The following is a 25,199-nucleotide window of genomic DNA, read 5'->3' on the forward strand; positions in this document are numbered from 1 at the left end:
GGTATTGTTTTTATTAAAGAAATACAGGAAAATGGTTAAATAAAACCAAATAGTTTCCAAAAGTCTTAAAATGAAAACAGCAGTCCCCTGTCGGTTTCTTTGCAGAGGCAAGTGCTTTACACCACCGCTACCTTCCCTTTCCCTCCATATTGTCCCAAAACAGTTATCAGATTTAGGGGTTAAGCAGCAATAACCTATGATTATTATTTTTTTTTAAGAGAATGGGGCCTCAGTATGGTGATCCTGTGCTCAATCCCCCCGAGTAGCTGGGACTACAGGCATCTGCCACCATGCCCATCTAACCTATTAATATTTATATAGTTTGTTTTATAAGCCAGCTATATAGCTGGAATATTGCCTATGTTGGATCCTATTTCCTGGATCCCATGTCATCCTCTTTTTTGGTTTGTCTACTCCTTTCATTTTGTTGGAGAATTTCTTCCAGTAGCTTTCCAAAAAGGTAACCTCCGAGTCTTTGCTTGTCTAAAAATTTCTTTATCTCTATCCTTGATTATTTGGCTGAATATAGATTTATCAGTTGAAAATAGATTTTTTCTTAGAATGTTAAAGCATGGTTCAATTGTTTTCAGTTTCTTTTTCCTTTATTCTTCCTCTCTTAAAGACATCTCAAACTCAGTAGGCCTAAAACCAAAATCAAACTCTATCAGAAAATCTTGCTACCTGCAATGTTAAAATATATCCTAAATCAGGATTTCTCACTGTGCCCAATCCTCTGGTCCAAACTGCCATCATTCTGCACCTGAACTTTTAATTGGTCATCCTGTTTCTGTATTTTTTAAATTAGAAAATATTTCAAATAAACCACGTGTGGCTTTATACGTTTTACTCCATAAAAAGTATGAAGATCTTACACACAAACATACGGAATTACTTGAAGTGTTTAGCATTCACTGGTGCTTCGTACACCAGCAGCTGCTTACTGCAAACACCTGGGACTCTCTAGCAGGTGACCTGTGTTCAGCCCACACACAGGGCAGGGAGTTAACCCGGGATAAACCTCCAACCAATGAGTGGTGTACTAACACTCCAGCTTTCTGCCCTCCATTTCCCAGGTATCTCAGCAGTACTGAGCTTAATACCCAGTAAGAAGCTGCTCACTGATCTTGAACTGGCTTTCTTACCTTCCCGTCTCATTTTTCCACACCCCAATTGGTGCTTTCTGGTATGACCCACCAGATAAACTGGTTTCAGTGAAATTTCAGTCTTGGGATCGGCTTTGGGGGATACCCAATCTAAGACAGTAATATATTCATTTTCCTGTCACTGGACTTCCAGGCTGTTCTCAGTTTTTCAGTATTACAAACAAGGCTGTAACATTTGTCTACAAGCTTCTGGATATACATGTAGGAGGTTTTCTCTCAGTATTTAGCCAATAGAGGAATTGCTGAATTGAAGGTTATGTGCATCTTCATCTTGAATTAATACTGCCAACATTTTACAAGTCTGACAATGACAAGGACTGGCGAGAATGCCACATGTGATGGGTGTGGAATGGCACCTCACTGTAGCAGGTGGTGGGGACTCAGTCCCGGCTGCGGGGGAGAGGCACTGAAGTAGTCATAGTGAGAAATGTTTCACAAATGGTATTTGATATAGTGTAATTAAGACTAAAGGGGAATAAAAACATGCTTAGAAATAATTATCCCTAGGTCTAAAGTCAATAAGTCTTTTCTTCTAATGTAAAAATGTATAATTTTTTTTAGGAGGGGGAATAACTTGAAATAAATCAGAAAACACTGAAGACATTAATCATTCTTTTCATATACTTCAAATTTGTACTTAATGCCTTTCTCCTCCTGGACATCAGAAAGAACACCTGGGTATCTATAAAAGAAAAATGTGTATAATTATGTATCCATTAAAAACATAGCTTCCCTGATTCTCAACCAAAAGGCATCAATAGTGCATAAAGTAAATAAAATTTTCCTTCCTTTTTTTTTCTTTACACTGGTAAGCCACTTTTGTTAAGTTGGGTGATTATTGTGCAAATACACTGCATATGCAAATGGTAAGAAAAAAATTACAAACTACATAGAAAGATAGAAAATGAAAAGTATAAGGTCTTCCTTCTGATTCCTAATTCTCTCTGCTAACCGCTGTTAGCAGCTTCTGTTGTATCTTTCTACTCCATCGCTCAGCTAATATGAAATTTCTTTTTATTTTTTTGCAGAGACAGGTTCTCACTATGTTGCCCAGGCTGGTCTTGAATTGAACTCCTGGCCTTAGGCAATCCTCCCATCTCGGCCTCCCAAAGTGCTGAGATTATAGGCATGAGCCATTGTGACCAGCCAAAATTTCTTAAGAACTTTTTGTAAGTCTTTTACTTGTATCACATTTCTTGTGGAAACAAAGAAAAATATAATCTTTAGCTGTTTAAAGCATAACTGAAATTATTACTATGTGCCCTGCACAGTGACAGATTCTCCATTTCTGTTTAATCAATGGATACTACACTGCTCTACTTCCCTAATGTGTGGCAGACTGCACTGCCTTTACTTAGGATCACGGTTTATCAGATCTTTCCTATTCCCTATCACTTATGTCTGTTTTCTCTCCTCTCCAGCTTCTCATTCAAAACCCAGCTTTCTCCACTGAGAACTGTTCTGACCACTCAAGCCTCCATCGAGTATTGCCGTGTTGCCCCAAATCTTGGTGTACCTCCTCAGTATTGTGCAGGCTGTACCCTGGTATGGTCCAGGTGGTGGTTAGCAACATCCCCTTTAAATAGACTGTGCTTGACCTTTAAATAGACTGGTTCTGCTATGTCACACGTCTCTGAGCCTGTCAGTCAATAAAGTCTTCAAACTTGTAAAATAAACAGCATTGTGCCTACCAATTTAAGTGCTCCACAGATGTTACTCATTAATATTATTGGTTTGTTTTGTCCACCTAATTATTTTCTAAACTCAGTGTAGGCAGCAATAATACAGGCAAACTTTTTAATATCCACAATATCCAATATATTGCTGACTAACAACAGGCATTAACCTTTTGTTTACTAATTAGAGATTATGCCATTTTGATAAAAAACATAATTAGAGACACATAATAATGTTTAGGGAGAAGAAAAAGATGATTTCACTAGAATGTATTTCAGAGGAAGAAGCAATATTGCTATTTACCAACCATTTTCTAAGCTATTTCTATTCTACTGTTTTAGGAGTAGTATAGCTTTTTTTTTTCCCTTTAAAGAAATGATTTTACTACGCCAATTTTAAACCATAATTTTAGAGTCTTTGGAATGAGTCATGAAAAATAACATTTACATATTTTCTTTTGTGCAAAATTCTCAAGAGTGTCAAGACTGTCAGCTAATAAGACAAAAGCAAAGTATCAAGTTATTTCTAAAACCATGAATAACAACTTAAAAATCACTACGCTATTGGCTGGATATGATATGTAGCCATGGTATTCATGTTAATCTTCTCTGTGAAACTAAAATTTAATTCTGCTTAAATTTCGTTTTTCTTTCCACAATATTCATTTATTCAGTCTGTTTTAATAATGATTGTAACTACCTCATAATCATGACTCCAAACTTTTCTAAAGTGCAAACTCTCCCTACGAGCCATATTTGGACTCTGAGCTCAAGTCTAACAGGATCTGGAAATACCACCTATATGTTATGAACCATCCAGAGACTTCCCTCTAGAATCTTCAAGAATTCAGGAGGCCAATGAATATGAATGAACATAAAATCTGAACTAACAAAGAACTACAAGAATAATCCAGAGATGATTTAATGGAAGGTCTAAGAAAGAGGTGAATAGAATCCTGAAATAGTTACCCATAATAAGCAAATCACAATTAAAATCAAGACTCTAAGGAGGAAGCACAGGCTCAGGAGCAAAGCTATGTACAAATAACATGGACAAGTATGTCCGCATCCTGGACAGAAGAGGAAACACTACCCCATCTAAAACCTACTTCAAGTTGTTCATTGATAAGGGGATCTGTCCCAGCTCTGGAGCCAAATAACTGCCTCCAAAGGCCTCTTTGGTCTTTATCTTCTTTGACTACATGGTCACACACAAGGTTGTTAACTAGAAGGAAAAGGCTGTTTGGGGCTCATTACATGGCAAATGGCTGATATAAAACATTTGGGCGCCACTGGTTTGGGTGGGGCCTAGTGTAAAACAGTCTGAGATAGATTTCTTCCAGGCAAGAATAATGAGAGCAGAGCCTTAGAGGACAGGCTGGTATGATGTTGTCAAAAGAATAATAGCACAAATAATGACCTATAGGGGAAAAAGGCAGACACAAAGTAATACCACCTTCCTTTGTTAATATTAACTTCTGCTCTTAGACTTCCATCACTTGTGGCTTCATCTACATTCTAATTTTATTCTCCTTTTGTCTCACAGTAGTTCTTTCTTTCATCTTTATTTCATCATACTGGTACTTTTTATCTTTTAACCAGGAAGTATGGTGTTAATAAAAGGCACCGTGTTTGAACTGAAACCTATATAAGCACAAGACGACTACCAACAGAGATAATGGGGTCTAAACTAAGTGGATAGCTATGGGGAAAGGAAAGGGAAGTAGAGAATGACCAAAGTTCATTCTGGACAGTAGAGAAGAACTCCAAGTTCCCCAGTGCACAGAGATTTGGAGAGAAAGCAGCTCCAGAATTCAGCAATGTCACAGACCTCAGCGGCAAAGTAGATATACTTTGTCGTCAGAGGTTTCCTTTTTCTCTACTTAATGAAAGACTGACCTACTCCAGGTCTCCCCTCAGGGAATCTCTCCACACCATGTTAAAGAGGCTGTTATGATGTTAGTACACGCCTAAACACCAGACCATCACACGCTGCAATAGAGGAAAGAGGTTTTTGTTTTTTCTTCCACAGCCCTGTTTAAAACGTCCATTTTGGGGCAATTTCCTTGTTCCTCTCTCAATCTATTTGCCATTAAAATCTTGTAAGACATTTAAAGAAGTAGTACTACCAATCCTTCACAAACTCTTCCAAAAAATAGAAGAAAGCACTTTCTAACTCATTCTGTGAGTTCAGTTTAGCCTGATTCAAAAGCCAGGTGAAGCCATTAAAAAAAAAAAAAACACCAAAACAAAACTACAGACTAATAGAGCTTCTGAATATAAATGCAAAAGTCCTCAACAAAACACTAGCAAACTAAATATAGCAACACATGAAAAGGATTATACACCATTACCAAAGTGGAATTTATCCCAGAAATGTAAGATTTATTTAACATGAAAACCAATCAATGTAAAAGACCAGAATGATGGTATACTCAAATGTTAATTAGTGTGGAAGACAAAAACCACATGATCATCTCAGTAGACTCAGAAAAAGCCATGTCACAAAATGTTAGAAATACTCAACAAACTAGAAATAGAAGGGATCTTCCTCAATGTGATAAAGGGTGTGTATGACAAACCTACAGCTAACATTATCCTTAATGATGACAGAAGCTTCCCCTGTGAGATCAGGAACAAGATAAATATGTCTGCTCTTGCCACTTTCTAGTCAACATTGTGCTAGAGGGTCTAGCCAAGGCAATTAGGCAAAGAAAAAAAAATCCGGATTAGAAAGGAAGAAGTAAAATTATCTCTATTTGCAGATGACATTATACTGTATATAGAGAATTCTAAGGAACCTATTAATAATTAGAATTACTAAATGAGCTCAGCAAGATTGCAGGATAAAAGATCAACACATAAAAATCACTTGCATTTCTATATACCAGCAATGAACAGTCTGAAGATAAAATTGAGAAAACAATACCAGTTACAATAGCATCAAAAGGAATAAAATATTTAAGAATAAATTTAACAAAGAAGCATAAAACATATACACTGAAAGCTATAAAACATTGCTGAAAGAAATTCAAGAGGACTTAAATGGAAGGACATCACATGCTCATGGTTTGGAAGACTTAATATTGTTAATATGGCAATACTCTTTAGGGTAATCTACAGATATAATACAATCCCTGTCTGCTTTTGGCAGAAATTGACAAGTTGATCATAAAGTTCACATGGAAATGCAAGAGACCAAATAGCCAAAACAAATCTTGAAAAAGAAGGAAGTTGGAAGACTTGCACTTCCTGATTTCAAAAGTTAATAATCAAGATGGTGTGGAATGTACATATAGATCAATTGAATAGAACTGAGACTCCAGAAATAAACCCTCATGTTCATGGTCAATTGATTTTCAATGAGGGTGCCAAAACAATAAAATGGGAGAAAAAGTCTTTTCAACAAATAGTGCTGGGACAACTACAAAAGAACAAAGGTGGATCTCCTCCTTACACCATACATAAATCAACTCAAATGGATCATAACGTAAGAGTTAAAAGTATACACTCTTTGAAGGAGACAGAGGAGTAAATCTTTTTGAGCTTGGATTAGGTAATGGTATCATTAAAAAAGTGAAAAAGACAGTCCAGATAATGGGATAAAATATTTGCAAATCATATAACTGAGAACAGTCTCATATCCAGAATATTCAGAGAACTCTTAAAACTCAATAATAAAAAAATACATAACCAAATTTTAAAAATAGGCAAAGGATTTGAATAGATATTTCACCAAAGAAGATATATAAATGGTTAATAAATACCTGAAAAGATGCTATATATCATTAATCAATAGGGAAGTGCAAATTGAAACCATGAGATACTATTATACTTCACGCCCACTAGGATAGCTATAACCAAAAAGGTAGATAATAAGTGTTGAGGATGTGCAGAAATCATAACCTTCATTCACTGCTGGTAGGAATGCAAACAAGGCACAGTCATATTGGACAACAGTTTAGCAGTTCTTCAAAATGTGAACATAGAATGCACGTGACACAGCAGTTCTTCTAAATTATACCCAAGAGGAATGAAAACATACATCTACACAAAAACTTGTACATGAATGAATGTTCACAGCAGCATAATAGCCAAAAAGTAGAAACAAACCAAATGTCCACCAATTGATGAATGGATAAATAAAATGTGGTATATCCATACAATGGAATACTTTTTGGTAACAGAAAGGAATTAAGTACTGATAGATATTGTAAGATGGATAAACCTTGTAAACATTGTGTTAAGTGAAAGAAGCCAATTTCAAGAAAGACCATATTATATGATTGTGTTACTCTGCAAAGAGTTCTGATTGAGAGCAATATGATTTGGAAAGGTATTTAATGTGAAGCTGATTCACAGTAATCTATACTTGTTAGTAGTGAAGAGACAAATAAGAAATGAAGGAGAGCAGAGATCACTATACATATAAGATGAGAATCAGCCATCTAAGCAGAAGAGAAAATATATAAGGTATGACAAAGTAAAACAACTTATTTTTACATAAATATATATGAAATTACTGTGTGATTTTTCTAAGTAGTCACCTTTTGAGCCTAAGCCAATGCCTGTTCTATTTATATTAATAGTTCTTCTGATAATTTTCAGTTTTCTTTAGAGTTAAGTGTCTAAGAAAATCAGTCATTCCACTTGAAAGACTATTACTTTATAGAGTAATAGACTATTATTCTAAAACTTGGCCATCCATTTATTCAGACTTTGCTCTGAATGTTCCTTTAGGAGGGCTTTCAAAAATGCACACTCAAAGAATAATGATTAGATAAAACTGAGAATATTTGCAAGAATGTGCTAAAAGCTGGTCTAAAATTATTGATATAATTAATTTTTCACTTTTATTCTCTATGGCCAACAGCTGAAAGGTGCTTTTAAGCTGAAATGCTATGAGTTTTCAAAATCAGGCAGTCTCATGCTAAAGTCACAATTACATGGTAAGGCAAATGTAACCTCTTCTCTCCATCACTACCTGCTATTACCTTAATCTAAGTCCCTTCATTGTTCACCTGAACTATTCCAGCTAATGGGTATCCCTAGTTCACTCTTGTCTCCCTCCAGTCTATTCTCCGTAAAGCAGCTAGAACAATTTCACTCTTTTCAGAACCCTATAAACTTGCACTTGGTCTGACCCCTTCTGGCCTCCCCCATGCTCACAATGCCCCTAGTGGCCATCAGGCTCAGGGAACAGGCCAAGACGGTTTCGCCTCTGGCCTCTGCACTAGCTATTTTCCATTCCTGGAACGCGCTTCCTGCTCTTTGCATGGCTGGCTTCTTGCTATTTAGATTATAGCAAAAGCATCACTCTTCAGAAAAATCTTCTCAGACTACATAGTATCTACCACATCATGATATTTCAGTTCACCACACACACTATTTTGATGTCTGTTATTTGCCACCCTTTCCCCTACTAGTCTTCTGGAGAGTACCAATAGCAGCTGGCTGGCCTGGTAAATATGATTCCTCAGTGCTTGGCACTGCACCTGACTCTCCTAGAATGAAGTAATGACTACTCAGCCTAGATCTCAGTAAAATCATTAAAGCATGAACATTACCAAGGCTACTGAAGCAGATTTCCAAAAATTTCTATAGAATTTGTCTATAAAACATACCGCTACTCCGAATTTAATAAAAAAGACATGTTCTTTTCTGTAATTTGTAAGCAGGAAATCCAAAAGAGCTTCAGACTAAAAACATTATACTTACTCTGAGAGAAGTTTATATTTCTTCGAATCAATTTCTGGAAAAAATGTGTCGCTTTCAAAGTCCTGCATGATCCTTGTCACAAACAGTTTAAGATGGCCTGGTTGATTCATGGCTTCCTTTGAAAGAAAAAAAACAAAAAACAAAAAACAAACAGCATCAATTTCCTTAATCTGTGTCAAAAGATACAGAAACTCTGAGATTCTTGTTTAATTAGTTTAAGTTTATATTATGTATTAAAGACATGCTTGTTTCCACTAAAACATACCATTTAAATGTCCTGTTCTTTAGTATGGAGCCCTACAAGGTTGCCTTAGTTATATTGTGAATGGTACTAATCATCATAAATAATTCTGAGACTGAGTTTAAATGTATTATGACCTCTAGTTTGCTTATAAGAACTCCTTTGAAATTTAAGTATTCAGTTTTGTTGTTTTCCTTTGGCTGTTGTATTAAAAGTTAAGAAACCTCAAATTATCTAATTTATTTATTAATTTTTATTTATTTTTTGAGACAGAGTCTCACTCTGTTGTCCCAGGTAGAGTGCAGTGGCGTCATTATAGCTCACTGCAATCTCCAACACCTGGGCTCAAGTCATCCTCCTGCCTCAACCTCCCAAGTAGCTGGGACCATAGCCTCTCACCATCACGCCTGCCTAATTTTTTCTATTTTTGGTAGTGAATGGAGTCTTGCTCTTGCTCAGCCTGGTCTCAAATTCCTTAGCTCAAGCGATCCTCCCACCTTGGCCTCCCAGAGTGCTAGGATTAGAGGAGTGAGCCACCTCGCTGGCCAAGAAATCCAAATTATCTAGTTGTTCCCCACAGAAAAATCTACCTATGTATACGTGGATAAGACAGTACAATTTCACTTAACTATTGAAAACCCAAAGGACATATTTAGTACACGTACATAAAATTTAATAATGCTTCTATTTCTCAGTAGATAATTACAATGCTAGTAGGAAGGTAATTTATTCTGCCTCTTGTTGCTAACAATTGTATTTGGCCATATATTATAAATGACTTTCCTAATTACTGCCTATAGTACTGTTGATAGTTTCTATAGAAAAAACTGCCCTGGAATGAGTATCTTAAAATTCTCATAAAAAGTATGAGTCCTAATTGCAGCTTCAAGAAAGCAATAACTCTTGATCTTCAAATAGCTTATAGGGAAAAGAAAAAATATATATACAAATACACATATATATAAAGTTCCAAGTATTTGTTATCCTTAGAATTCCAAATAAGGGCATAGAACAAATTTTACTTCTCATTTTTAACACTTTATCTTATATCAAACCATTTATTATCTTTGCTGCAAACAAAGTCTACCAATTCTTATTGTACCAAAAATTAGAAAAACTAAACACACTAGTCCCCTGTTATCTGCAGTTTAACTTTCCACAGTTTCGGTTACCTGCAGTCAATTACAGTCCAGAAATGTTAAATGGAAAATTCTAGAAATAAACAATTCATAAGACTTAAATTGCACATTGTTCTGAGTAGTGTGATGAAATCTGGAGCCATCCTCCTCGATCCTGCGTAGGACATTAATCATGTTTTTGTCCAGAGTATTCACGCTGTCTATGCTACTTGCCCCCTTGGTCACTTAAGAGCCATCTGGGTTATTACACTGACTGGCAGTAACGCAATGCCTGTGGTTTAAGGAAGTCTTATTTTACTTAACAATGGCCCCAAAGTGCAAGAGCAGAGATGCTGTCATATTGCTGTAATTGTTCTATTTTATTATTGTTGTTCATCTCTTACTGTACCTTAATTCATAAATAAAACTTTATCATAGCTATGTATGTATATAAAAAATTATACATACATATATAGGTTTCAGTACTATCCAGTTTCAAGCATCCACTGGGAGTTGTGGAATGTATCCCCCGAGGATAAGGGGGGACTACTGCAGGACTACCTACAGCAGCATTTTAAGCTCAGTATCAAAGTTGATGATACAAGGTAAACTTTCTCAAAAGAGCCAGATGGTAAATATTTTAGGCTTTGAGGGCCAAAAGCAGCCAGACAATACTAAACAAATGGGTATGGCTGTGCTCCAGCGAAACTTCACTTATAAAAATAGGCTGGTAGGTCTAATTTGGCCCACAGGAAGGTAAGCCTCAATGATCTACAAGCTGTAACTATATCACTTGAAGGTTCTACTTCCTTAGTATTTATCTATATACAGATTTACCAAATTATATAAATGCATTTAAGTACTTTCATTGTTTAAAGAATACATTTTCAGGTGAATATGGTATCAAATCATCCAAAATGTGATAGGTACTGAACAAATTAAAGAAATAACTTGTTTTCTTAGAAGAAATTCATATTTGGATGAAAAGATCAAAGAAAAAAACGTCCATTTCTCCCATTACAAATGGAAAAAATAAGAGGTTGTAAAGACAGGAAGCTAAGAAACTGAGAGTTTTTATAATCCCATCTAGGATCCTGGTATATCTCTTCTTTCTAAAATAATTTTAGTGCATATATGGTACCACAAGTCCCAAAGGGTAAGAACTGATTTTTCTTCCTTTTCATAAATGCTAATCTTTCATTAAATGTTTTAAAAGAGTCAAATGATTCTATTGATTATCCTCAAAATTTTTTAAAGCTGGAAGTCATTTGGTATTAAAAAAAAAAATCTTCTCTTTTACATACCATTTTTCCTTATGTTATAAAATCATGCAATCCTTCCCCTGTGCCCTCACATTATATGAAAATGACAAAAAGTTTTCTGCTTTTAATAAATTCATATACATCTATTTAGTGTCCATCAATTGAGAACCCACTCCCTTCCTCAGTAAGAGACTTATTTACTCTGGAAGAAAAAGGGATAACTCAGTGTATTCAGGGCAAATCCAGGGAGTAGAAAATAGAACAGTGTACATAACATTTTCAGGGAAGGATTGCGAATGGATTTCAACTTGGTAATATCAACTATTTTGACTTGAAAATTGACTGGTATATAGGGAGATGTTAGTCAAAGGATATGAAATTTGTTAGATAGGAGGAGTAAGTTCAAGAGCTCTATTGTACAAGACGGTGACTATAGTTAATAACAATGTGTTGTATTCTTGAAAAATTGCTGAGAGTAGATTTTAACTGTTATCACCACAAAGAAGTGAGGTAATACAAATATTAATTAGCTTGATTTACCCATTCTACAATGTATACATTTCAGAACATGTTGTACACAACAAATATATACAATTATTTGTCAATTGAAAAGATAAATAAAAATAGACTGGCACAGAGTAAGACATTTACTTTTGTGTTTTAACTTAGTTTGTACAATACTATCAAACAATGAATAATTTAAATTGACAACATGTCTAATTTACAGTAAGGATAATGGGCTGCTTCCTATGCCCATGGCTTAATTTTTTTAAGGTTCAGACAATGGGTTATGCTGTCTCCTCCATCCCCCTTTAAATGGCAGGGAAGCTGAAACAAAGGAGGGTAGAACATTTCTTTACATTTACAGGTAACTTTACTTACCTTATAAACAGAACTGCCTCCCACTATCCAAACCATGTCTACTTTATTTGCTAACTCTGGTTGCTCAGTAAGTTTTAAGGCATCACCCAGACTTTTAGCCACAAAATGAGCTCCTTGTGGAGGTTCCCTGAGGTTAAAAAAAAAAAAAAAAAAACACAAAAAAACCCACAAAACAGTTTTTGTAAAATCCATCCATATTATTCAAATAATCTGGATAGAAAACAGTGATTATAAAACTAAAATCATCATAAATATGAATCCTTTCAACAAAAAGCACTTAATATCAGTTTGGCTAATGACCAGTAATTCAACCTACGTTTGTGCAACTATGGTTCACAATGAATCAAAAAACAAAACCATATGTGATACCTTGTAGTATCTCTGGTGGAAGACAGAATAGTTGTCTCTGGAGGGGAGGGATAAAGATTACCTGGGACAGAGCATGAGGGAAGTTTCTGGGGGGGAAGGTAATATTCTGTATCATTAACAGGGCTTGGGTTACACAGGTGTGTATTTGTGAAAACTTAGCAAATGTACATGTAAGACTTGTGCATCTCCTTACATCATATTTACTTCAAAAGAAACAACTGTAAAGAAACACTGAATTCTAGTTAACAATAGGAATGGTGAAATATTAGAGGGAAGTATACTAATCTTGCAATTTATTTTGAAATGCATAAACAAACAAGATGGATGGCTGGATATGTGATGAAGCCAGCACAGTAAAATGTTAATGGTAGAACCTGGTGGGTATACAACTGTTTACCGTCAAGTTTTTTCTGTATGTTTGAAAATTTTCATGATAAAATATTAGAAAAACGTCTGAATGACTGCAGAAAAGTTTGGAACGATAGAGTGTTAATATGTGGTTATTTTTGGAAGTGGGAAAAGGATTTTTACATTTCAAACAATACAGAAATGGGTGAAGTATTAAAAAATGAGCTTGTTATTAGTTATGTAATTAAAAATCCAAAAGGGAAAAAGTTAATTAATTTCAATGTTTACATTGACTAGCTCAATCTCTCATAACCTCCAAAGCTGTTTTTTTCAGGGGGAGGCGAGGGTGGGAGTTGCTCTTCCCTTTATAAATGAGGAAATATGTAGAACTAGGCTTTCATAGTAATTACATGTAGAACAGAAATTATAATTCAACGTCAAGTTCTTAGCCTGGTGCTTTAAAAAGATTATATAATTGCCTTTAAACCAGTAGTTATAACAATGATTACTCAAGAACTAATGTGGACTATTCATTCTCTTGGTTTCCTCCCCCCCTCCTCCTTTTATATACTTTACTTATTTTACTCTTTGTAATTTTTTTAAGTGTTAGGATAGAGCAACGAGTGTACTTTGTTTCAGGCTGGAAAAAGACATGGAGGCCAGGGAGAAGTCAAATGAGCCAAGGTATCTTCTAAGGTATCAGGGCAGTTGCAGGTTAGACTGGGCTATTCTTGGAGAGAATTGAATCTAGACGATGCAAAGATTTGGAGTTAGGAGAGAAGACAGTCTAGTTAACAAAGTCTAGGATGACCAAAACAGAGTTATGGCAGTTTTAGCAATTGTGGATGTTAAAGTCAGAATTGAGGACAGGAGACAGAATGGAATGGAAAATGGCAATTTAGGAACTGACATGTGAGGAAAATTGGAAGAAGTATCCTAGAAGCTGGTAGATAATAGCAGCATGACTTAGAAAGTGGTATAAACAGTTGGTGTGGACTTTAAAGGAAGGGGGCAATAATTTTTAAATATTGTGGAACAGTGTCTTGAAAACGGCTCAAGGGATTAGGTGAAGACTACTTCCTTGACCTTTTGTAGTGAGTCTGGAAAAGAAAACAAAGAAAAGGTTAAAGATTTGTTTCAGATTTAAGTTAAAGAAAAGAATGGCATGGAGGAAATGCTTCTGCAGAATGTTATTTAGTAGTTTAGCAGTAAGTTTCACAGGAAATGCTGAACCTTGAGATGAGTAAAAAAGAATGAGCAAAAATTTGAGCTAATGTTTGAGTTCATCAGCCCCTTCACAGCAAAATCCTAGAAATTAGTATAGTAAATAGGTCGGACGTGGTGGCTCATGCCTATAATCCTAGCATTTTGGGAGACTGATGATGGTTTGAGGTCAGGAGTTCAAAACTAGCCTGGAGCAAGAGTGAGACACCCATCTCTTAAAAAAATAGAAAAAAAACTAGCTGGATATGGTGGTTTGTGCCTGTAGTCTCAACTACCTGGGAGGCTGAATGAGGAGGATCACTTGAACCCAGGAGTTTACAGTTGCAATAAGCTATGATGACGCCACTGCACTCTAGCCTGGGTGACAGAGACTGAGTGTGACCTTGTGCTACTGGGATTGGGGAGTCAGAAGGATGTGCATTCTCTACTTGCTGGCCCAGGCTGTGGCCATGGAGGACGCCCCCACCATCTACAGTGGCAAGGCCTCGGTGTGGCTGCTACCATCCCTCATCTAAGCACTCTGCCTTGGTCTATCCATCATGGCTGGTGCCTGCTCTCACCATTGGGAGGCCCGAGCACAAGCCCATCCAGTACAGTTTCACTCCTCACTCTGGAGATGGAGCACACAGCCCAAGATCCTGGGGATTACTCAGTCTAATCCAGCACCTTGGGCACTTAAGCACTCCACCCAGGGGGCTAAAGTTGGGACTAAACTCCTGGCTGCTACCACCTCAGTTGGAACCTACATGCGAGCACCACCTGTGGATCTGGAGAATGGCCCGCCCAGCCCATCACAGGCAATGCCAACACTGATGCACACCACTTGGGACATGGATAATTGACCTGCCACTGCTACCGCTACTGCCTATGCCATGCCAGCTGCTCAGGGGCCTGAGAAACTGCCCACACAGGTGAGAGTGTACATCACCCTGGGGCGCAAAGATAGGCATGTTCAGCTGAATGCTGCCAGCACTGGGGCCTGAAGACTGGGCCACCTGGCATCCCAGTCCCCAGCACAAGCTTATCACGGCCTCCAATAAGAACTGCACACTAACCCACTGAGGAAGTCACAGATACTATTAATGTTGTTTATAGCTAAAGAAATCATACAGAGACTACTGTAAACACCCAGAATCAAAGCCAAAGTATCCTACCCAACAAACACCATACACAGTCAGGAAAAAGTTCTTCCCTATCAAAGTAAATTTAAAAATAACAAGTGATTATTATTTCAGATGTGCAGATATCAATGTAAGGATTCATACAGGAAGCATGAACAAGCAAGGAAATACGACATCTCCAAAGGAATGCAATAATTCTCCAGCAATAAATCTTAATTGAAAGAAATTTTCAAGATCCAAGAATTCAAAATACTGATTTTAACAAAGCTCAGTGAGATACAAAAGAATTCTGAAAAACAATACAAAAAATCAGAAAAATAATTTAGCACATGAATGAGAAGTTTACTAAAGAGATAAGAACCAAAAAGAATTCTGGAACTGAAGAATTCACTGAAGGAAATACAAAATACATTTGAAAGCTTCAAGAGTACAGTACACTAGATCAGGCAGAAGAAAGAATCTTAGAACTTGAAGAGGTGTTTTGAAATAATCTAGTCAGACAAAAATAAAAAAGACTTTATAAGAGTGAGCAAAGACTTCGTGACATCTGGGACAACATAAAGCAACTGAATTATTTCAATTAGTGGTATCCCTGAGAGCAAAGTAGAAAACCTACTTAACAAATATATGAACACTTCAAGTCTAGCAATAAACTTAGACATTCACCACCAATATGACAGGAACAAAGCCTCACATATCAGTAATAACCTTGATCATACATGGATTAAATTCTCCACTTAAAAGACATAAAGATGAAACAACACAATCCAACTATATGCCACTTACAAGAAACTTACCTTACCAGTAAAGACACATATAGACTGAAAGTAAAGGGATGGAAAAAGATGTTTCATGCAAATGTAAACCAAAAGCATAAAGGACTTAGATAAAACAGACCAAATCAAGGCAAGCAAAAACCAAAAACAAAAAAACCAAATGAACAAAATAAAAAAGACAAAGAAGGTCATTATATAATGATAAACGGATCAATTTAGTAAGAGAATAAACATTTGATCTAGCAATCCTAGTACTGGGTATTTACCCAAAGGAAAAGAAATCAACATCAAAGAGATACCTGCAATCCCATGTTTACAGCTGAACCATTAACAATAGAAAAGATATGGCATCAACTCGTGTTCAACAATGAATGAATGGATAAAGAAATTCTAAATTCTAAATATATATGTACCCAACACTAGAGTACCAAGATTCATAAAGCAAGTATTATTAGATCTAAAGAAAGAGACAGACTGCAATGCAATGACAGTGGTGAACTTCAATACCTTACTCTCAGCTAAAGTCCTAGCCAGAGCAATCAGGCAAGAAATGAAATAAAGGGCATCCAAATCTGGAAAGAGGAGGTTGAACTATCCCTTTTTGCTGATGATATGACCTTATATCTAGAAAACCTTAACGACCCCACCAAAAGACTCCTAGAATCGATAAATTCAGTAAAATTTCAGGTTACAAAATGTTACGGTCCAAGACGCGAGAAAAGACCACCTAAAGACCGAATTGAGCCAAATTATGAGTCTTTATTAGGTGGCCAGCAACTACCCTCTGCACTGCTTAAGGCAGCTGTGCAGAGAGCAGCCCTGAGCCTTTAAAACAGAAAGCTTTTATACTGCAAATTCGAGGGTGGAAAATTACTGGGGTAGAGCAAGCATGGTTACAGAGGCAAAAAGCAGCATTACATCACTTTCATATCCTGGTGCAGCAGGATCTGAGTGGTTTGAGGCTTGGGCCCATATTCTGCTCATGCAGGACATGGGTGTTACAATTGTATGGGGAATTTCCACACTTGGGACACTATCTTAAGCAAGCAGGCTTACAGAAGCAAAATGGCGGGTTAGTATTTTTCAGCGCGAAACTCACACTCTAACATAAAATTAATGTACACAAATCAGTAGAATTTCTATACACCAATAGTAATCAAACTGAGGGTCAAATCAAGAACTCAATATCACTTTCAATAGCTGCAAAAATAAATAAATAAATAAATAAGTAAAATACCTAGGAATATACTTAACCAAGGAGGTGAAACCTCTCTACAATAAACTATAAAACACTGATGAAAGAAATCATAGATGACACAGATGAATGGAAAAATATCACATACTTATGGATTAGAAGAATCAACATTGTTAAAATGTCCATACTGCCCAAAATGATTTACAGATTCAACATAATTCTCTTTAAAATACCAACGTCATCTTTCACAGATCTAGAAAAAATAATCCTAAACTGCATATGGAACAAAAAGGGCCCAAATAGCCAAAGCAATCCTGAGCAAAAAGAACAAAGCTGGAGGCATCACATTACCTGACTTTAAGTTATACTACAAGGCTACAGAAACCAAAACAGCATGGTACTAGTATAAAGGTAGACACATTAGGCCAATGGAACAGAATAGAGAATCCAGAAATAAAGCTGCATATTCATAGTCAACTGCTCTTGGACAAAGCTGACAGACAAGAACTTACACTGGGAAAAGTTCTTGCCCTATTCAATAAATGGTGCTGGGAAAATTGGATAGCCACAGGAAGAGGAATGAAACTTGACCTCTACCTCTCACCATATACAAAAATCAACTCAAAATGCATTAAATACTTAAACATAAGACCTGAAACCATAAATAATACTGGAACATAACCTAAGGAAAACTCTTTAGAGCACTGGTGCAGGCAAAGATTTTTATGGCTTAGACTGCAAAAGCTCACATAACAAACTTAATTAAACTAAAAAGCTTCGGCATAGCAAAAGAAATAATCAACAGAGTAAAGAGATATCTGTGGAATGGGAAAAAATTATTGCAAGCTACTCATCCAATAATGGTACAATAATCAGAATGTACAAGGAACTCAAACAACAGGAGAAAAACTAATAATCCCATTAAAACGTGGGCAAAGGACATAAATTGACATTTCTCAAAGGATGACATACAAATGGCCAACTGGTATGTAAAAAACTACTCAGTATCACTCACTAATCAAAGAAATATAAATCAAAACCACAATGAGATAGATATTCTCTCACCCCAATCAGAATGGCTATTACTCAAAAGACAATAACAGGCGTTGGTGATACTGTGGAGAACTGGGAGCTCTTAAATGCTATTAGTGGGAATGTAAACTAGTAAAGCCACTGTGGAAAACTGTATGGAGATACCACAAAAAACTAAAAATAGAATTAACATTTGATCTGTCAATCCTAGTATCGGGTATTTACCCAAAGGAAAAGAAATCAACATCAAAGAGATACCTGCAATCCCATGTTTACAGCTGAACCATTAACAATAGAAAAGATATGGCATCAACCTGAGTGTTCAACAATGGATGAATGGATAAACAAAATGTGGTAAATACACACAATGGAATACTACTCAGCCATAGAAAACAATGAAATCCTGCATTTACAGCAACATGGATGGAACTGGAAGTTATTATGTTAAGTGAAAGAAGCCAGACACAAGACCAATATTGCATGTTCACATGTCCATGTGGGAGCCAAAAAATTTCATCACATGGAGGTAGAGTGGAAAAATAGATAACAGAGACTGAGAATGGGAAGAGCAAGTGGAAGGCAGCAGGGAGGATGAGGAGGAGATATGGGATAAAAGATACAAACATACAGTCAGATAGAAGGAATAAATCCAATGTTTGCTAGCAAAAGTAGGGTGACTATACTTAACAAAAATGTATTGTACTTGGGTGACAGATACATTAAATGCCCTGACTCAATCACAATGCATTATATACATGCAACAAAACTTCCCATATATGCCATAAATTTGTACAAATAAAAAAAAAAACACACTCATGTTTCATGGGAGGTCAAAATATCAAAACAGGAGTTTGGAGTAAGTTCCTCATGGGTGACTTTGAGCTATTCAAAACTTCTGTGGAGGAGGTAACTGTAGATGTGATGGAAATAGCAAGAGAACTAGAATTAGAAGTGGAGCCTGAAGATGTGGCTGAATTGCTGCAATCTCATGATAAAATTTTAAGGGACAAGAAGCTGCTTATGGATGAGCAAAGAAAGTGATTTTTTAAAGATGGAATCTACTCTTGAAGATGTTGTGGTCATTGTTGAAATGACAACAAAGGATTTAGAATATCACATAAACTTAGTTGATAAAGCAGAGCCACGGTTTGAGACAACTGACTCCCATTTTGAAAGAAATGCCATTGTTGGTAAAATGCTATCAAATAGCATTGCATGCTACACAGACACCTTTGGTGAAAGGAAGAGTTAATGGATGCAGCAAACTTCACTTATTTAAAGAAATTGCCACAGCCACCCCAACCTTCAGCAACCACTAACTTGATCAATCAGCAACCATCAACATTGAGGCAAGATCCCCCACCAGCCAAAAGATTATGAATCCCTGAAGACTCAGACGATTGTTAACATTTTTAAGCAATAAAGTATTTTTTCATTAAGGTATGCAATATTTTTTTTAGACAAAATGCTATTGCACACCTAACAGACTATAGTATAAACATTAACTTTTATATGTACTGGGAAATCAAAAATTTGTGCGACTACCTTTACTTTGATCAATAGATAAAATATACAGTCCTGTACCCCCCAAAAATCATGATGGCAGAGAAATATCTCAGCAGTGGCCACAAAGTATGAAAAGACATACAATGCAGACATGCAGAGGACGCTATAGGAGAACAGAAGGTTAGGTTGTTGAAAGAACTTCTCATGGCATGATTCCTTAGCTGAGTGTCAAAGGAGAAAAATATGTGCACAAGCACAGACAAGACACACTACTACAGAATTGCCGAAGGTTATACTACGTTATTTACCACAAGAAAGATCTGAGAAAGTTGAAGGTAGAAGAAAAGTAACCTGCAGTGAAGTTTAAAATACTATAGAGTAGGACAAAGGAACAAGGTGCCAAAGATGGGAAAAAACAACGTAGAATACAGTGGGGGAGAGGAGAGAGTTGATTTAGGTAGGAGGAGATTTGTCTCAAGATTGTAAGAATAAATTGATATGTTAAGGTGAAACGAGATCAGTCTGTTCAGTGTGATCTTATGAATGTTAATATTTTCTATAGGCTGTAAAGCAGATGGGGCTGGGAGGTAGAACTGATATCTGTACCTTCTGTGTGCCAGAAACTTTATATATAAAATTGCAGTGAATCTTCAAAATCACCCTAAGAAGTTGCCATTATTAATCCCATTTAGCCAAGAAAATTGAGGTTCAGCGACACTTACTGGTAACTTGCCTAATGCCACAAAGTTACTAGATGCCATAGCAGATATAAGAAGCCAGGTCAGTCAGTGTTTGCTATGCTAAGTATGTGAGTGGTGGGGAAGAAGAGAAGGTATTAATCACTGTGGAGAATATGATAGTGAGATCATAAAAATTATTACACCATAACATTTAGTTAACGTTCATGGATTGGAGACTATAACGTATATGGAGACAATTAGGGATTTTCTAAAGATGGTGTCAAGGCTACAGCACTGCAGTCAAACTTCTTTATAAACTATACATCATAAAATTCACCCTTCTGAGTGTACAATTCAGTGATTTGCAGTATATTCATAGTATATGCTGGTGCTCAGGATATGTGTGGCATTGACCAGCAAGTAGAGAAGGACAAAAAAAATGAACTGTGATATTTTTTAATAACTGGAGTCACTACTTCCCTGGCATGCTTGATAAGAAAGACTTTAAATTTTCTCAGCTTAAAAAAAAAAAAAGCGAAATACACCAACAAACGTTATATATAAATATAAGAAGTAACCAAATCCAATTACACACACCACGGGGGTGGGGGGAGGGGCCTCATGATGAAGAAATTAGACTCACCATTTGAGGAGAAATGCTGGCTCAACTGAACATCTCCCCCACTGAGATTTCTTTATGTTTGTTTTAGCTCAAGCTAGCCATAAATAAACTTGAGTAGTATTCAAAAATGTTATTAAAGAGTGTCTGGGAATGGCAATACAGTCTGTGAATCTCAATCCTACCAAGGAAGAAGATAATCAGAATATCCTAGCAACCAGGAGAAAGAACAGAATGAAGATGGAAGCAGATGGCAAGATGCACATCAACATATTCCCCATCACCCAGAGGCAATCAGTGCAAATATTCTGATACACTGTCTTCTAGGTTTTTATCTGCCATTCCAGGAGGAATTTGGGAGAAAATCTATGTAAGCCTGAATCCCCTTAGCAGATAAGTTGTGTAACGTTTTTTCTTTCCCATGGTGTTAACCTGGCTAGGCTACAGTCCCCGTCCCCGCCACCCGCCTTATTCAGACACTAATCTAGGTGTTGCTGCAAGAGTATTTTGTAGATGTAATTACATCTACAATTCGTTGACTTTAATCTGGGTGAGCCTGATTCAATCAGTTGAAAGGTCTTAAGAGCTGAGTTGAGGGCTTCCTGAAGAAAAAATTTCCCCTGTGTAGCTTTAGCCCCTGCTGAAGAGTTCTAGCCTGCCTTTCTTGATGGCCTGCCCTATAGATTTTTGGACTCACCTAGCCAGCCCCTGCAATTGCATAGGCCAATTCCTTGCAGTAAAACTCTTTAATATATATACATATATAAATATCTTTTACTAGGCTTGCTTCTCTGGTTGAACCCTGATTAATATACACACATGGGAAAGGAATATTACCAACATTGTTTCAGCAATTTGCTAAATTTAGCAATTTAGCATTTGTTAAAGCAAGTAGTGCCCTAGGACACCGCATTTTTGTGTGTGTGTGTGTGTGTGTGTGTGTGTGTGTGATTACATTATTAATTTAAGAAAGAGTGATTAACATGTCAGGCCTTGAACTTTCCCTTAGGTCCAGTTTTGGTCAAAGCCCTCCCCTTAAAAGGAAAACCTCGTGAGGTTCAGGAAGTTGTTTTAGTGGGTTAGGACCAATGTCATCAACAACAAAAACAAATAAAATAGAAATCAGAATATATCACACATGGAGTAAGTAACATGGAAGCCACGGCAAACGTCAAACCACTGGAATTGACTTCTTAGGCAATCTTAATGTGATTATACCTCCTACCTCCCAGCCCCCTGGGCATTTCCAGGCATCAGGAACTATCAACTGCAATGTTAGACTGGAGGACAGGAAAATTCTTAGCACAGGCCAACTGGAGACACCCCCTCCTTCCCAGGATCCCTAGGACCATTTCAATACTTTGAAATTTTTTACCTTCAGACACTGGGTAATGAACAGAAGTACAAAGTATTATTTGGGTATTGTAGCTAACTAGGCATAAGATTATGACCTGTTTCAGCCCATCATAAAATTCAAATCTTATTACATTTAGGGCTGGATCCAAGGGGTACTGTCACTTAATTTTAGCAAATCCCAAAACATAGGTCTTTTGACTTTATGTGAAACTACAAAAAAGTTATTTATGTTACAGTACTTACTTGAGTTCTCTACTAAGAACTACATTAATTCTGTCCTTTAAAGGTCGATTCTTCTCAGGAATGGAGAACCAGGTTTTCCTACCCATAATCACCAGATTCTGTTTACCTATCAAATTACATAGAAAAGATAAGTATATTTTGAGTCTCTATATATTTTTTCATATATATAGCAGGTCTTCAAATAACATTGTTTCTCTCAACATGGTTTTGTTATAACATTGATGAGAAAAATAACTGATTCCTGGCTGGGGTCACTGTCTGCGTGGAGTTTGCACATTGTACCCATGTTTGTGTGGGTTTTCTCCAGGTACTCTGGTTTCCTCCCACATCCCAAAGATAAGCATATTAGGTGAATCAGAGTGTTAAACTGTCCCTTTCTGAGTGTGGGCAGGTGTGTGTGTGAGTGTACCCTGAACTGCTGGGATAGGTGCTGGCTACCCAGAACCCTGAAATGGAATAAGCTGGTAAGTAAGTATCTTACTGTTTTTTGTTAATCTTTCTTAAATGTATGTATAGCTCACATTTATTTCAATATTTAGTATTAGAAGTTTTGGGGGTCTGTCTTTAGAAATTTGGTGATGTTTTTGTGACAAGAAATATGCAACAGGAACTTAACTCTTCTTTATATAGATTAGCCTATGGTAAAATGGTTTCATTATATTAATACATTACGTAACTTAAAGTCACAGTGTCCAAGAACCTATCCATGAGGTTAAGTGAACACTTACCATATATATGTGCATAGACATGATTGTTATTTTGGCAACTAGTGGATCACATTAAAAAAAATTAAAACTTAGAATATTTTTACCAAAATTCACATTTATCACCCATAACCTAAATATAAGCATTTTTCCCTTTGGTTTTATCCAATTTATATCCAATATTTAGTTTTAATCAATTGTAATCATGTAATTAGAATCACCAGATTCTCTGCCAATGACCTAAGTGCCAAATACAAGGGTCTTGTATCTGTCCCATTAAACTTATGTATCGCCTGCTCCTTTCTGTTTCCGTTTTTTCTGCCATTCCACCTCTTGTGACCATAAACACACATATCTTAGGTTTTAAATGGGGTATTCCTCCACCCCCATATCTTTTCCTTGGTTATTGCCTTCTCTCCAATGGTTCAATTCACCTAGTTCCCTGTGCTTGAAATTATCCTTGATGTCCTACAGGTGCCTTGTCATTACAATTGCACATTGTTCTCTACTCCTTTATTCTCTATGTCATCCAAACTCTCAAACAGAAAATCTGAGAGTTCATCCTTGATGCTTTTGTGCATCACTTTTAAATTCTGGATGTTCAAAATCGAGCATCACGTAACCATTTTAAAAATTTTCATCTCTCTTCTCCACGGCTCTCGTTCAGGCCTTATCACTTCCAGAAGCTGTTCCAAAGGCCTCTTCTGGTTTCCCTTGGGAGCGCTAACCTCCACAGACGCCTCTACCCAGTTGCCAATTTTTTTTTTTTTTGAGACAGTCTCACTCTGTTGCCCAGGCTAGAGTGCCATGGCGTCAGCCTAGCTCACAGCAACCTCAAACTCCTGGGCTCAAGCAATCCTACTGCCTCAGCCTCCCGGGTAGCTGGGACTACAGGCACGCACCACCATGCCCGGCTAATTTTTTCTGTATATCTTTAGTTGTCCAGCTAATTTCTTTCTATTTTTTTTTTTTTTTTTTAGGAGAGACGGGGATCTCGCTCTTGCTCAGGCTGCTCTCCAACCCCTGACTTCGAGCCATCCTCCCGCCTCAGCCTCCCAGAGTGTTAGGATTACAGGCGTGAGCCACCTCACCCGGCCCCAGTTGCCAATTTAACCCAATACCTAAATTATACGCTTGAGCTCACATAAGGATTCAAAGAAATATTAAAACCAAAAAGAATGGTTAATGAATCTCGGGAACTGAATACAGATCAACAGTAAAAGTTCCAGATTAATATGGAAAACTTTCCATTTTAATAACATTTGCATTGGTAAGCTTCCTCAAGCAAGACCCTTCGCACACCTCAATTACTTAAAATTTCCACATTACCTTCTACTGAAGAGGTTGTGGTCATTTTTTGGAAATACTTGAATTCATTCCTGCAAGTTAGAGAAACACAGCGTTACTCAGAACATTATTCGTGGGCTCGAACTCTAACGCGCCTGACTAACGGTGCGCTGCGGGTTCGGGCGGGGGTGTTCCTTCAGGCCTGGGACTTTGCTCTAGTACAGGGAGCAGAGGGACAAAGGCCTCGTGCGTCAGCAGGATCCGGACCAAAATCAACAGCTTGGCCTCCCGCGCTACAGAAGCGGACCACAGCCCGCGCCCACCCACTCCAGTCGTTCAGGTCCCGTCCCCTCCTCCCGCGGGAGTCGGCCCGGTGCACCCCAGCCCAGGTGTCCCGATCAGAGGGCGCGTGCACCAGCCTCCGCCCCCCACCGGCTCGGAAGCTACCTGAGTGGGGGCCAGGGCAGGTCCCCGTTCTTGCCAATGCCCATGTTCTGGGACACAGCGACGATGCAGTTTAGCGTACGAACCATGACGGCCCCAGTAAACACCACCGAGCTCACTCGCGCCTTTCGGAATCCAAACCAAGATTGGCGCGAAACTGCGGCCACCACGCCCCCTCGGTCCCATTTGTGCAGGCGAGGCCCCGCCCTCCGCCCCGGCGCACGGCAGGGTCGCG

General features: G+C 37.4%; 1 protein-coding gene across 1 annotated transcript; it reads right to left on the reverse strand.

Moving 5' to 3' along the window:
• Window positions 1-246: 246 nt before the first annotated feature.
• DHFR (dihydrofolate reductase) lies at window positions 247-25,054 on the reverse strand. The gene is made up of 6 exons (XM_069492007.1): window positions 24,968-25,054; window positions 24,563-24,612; window positions 22,530-22,635; window positions 12,061-12,187; window positions 8,558-8,673; window positions 247-1,845 (listed from the first exon to the last, which is right to left on the reverse strand). The coding sequence occupies exons 1-6, from the start codon at window positions 25,051-25,053 to the stop codon at window positions 1,767-1,769; spliced, it is 564 nt and encodes a 187-aa protein (XP_069348108.1). The 5' UTR covers window position 25,054; the 3' UTR covers window positions 247-1,766.
• Between the last annotated feature and the right edge of the window lie 145 nt (window positions 25,055-25,199).

This window comes from Eulemur rufifrons, chromosome 17, assembly GCF_041146395.1.
Source record: "Eulemur rufifrons isolate Redbay chromosome 17, OSU_ERuf_1, whole genome shotgun sequence".
In the NCBI taxonomy this organism is placed as follows: Eukaryota; Metazoa; Chordata; class Mammalia; order Primates; family Lemuridae; genus Eulemur; species Eulemur rufifrons.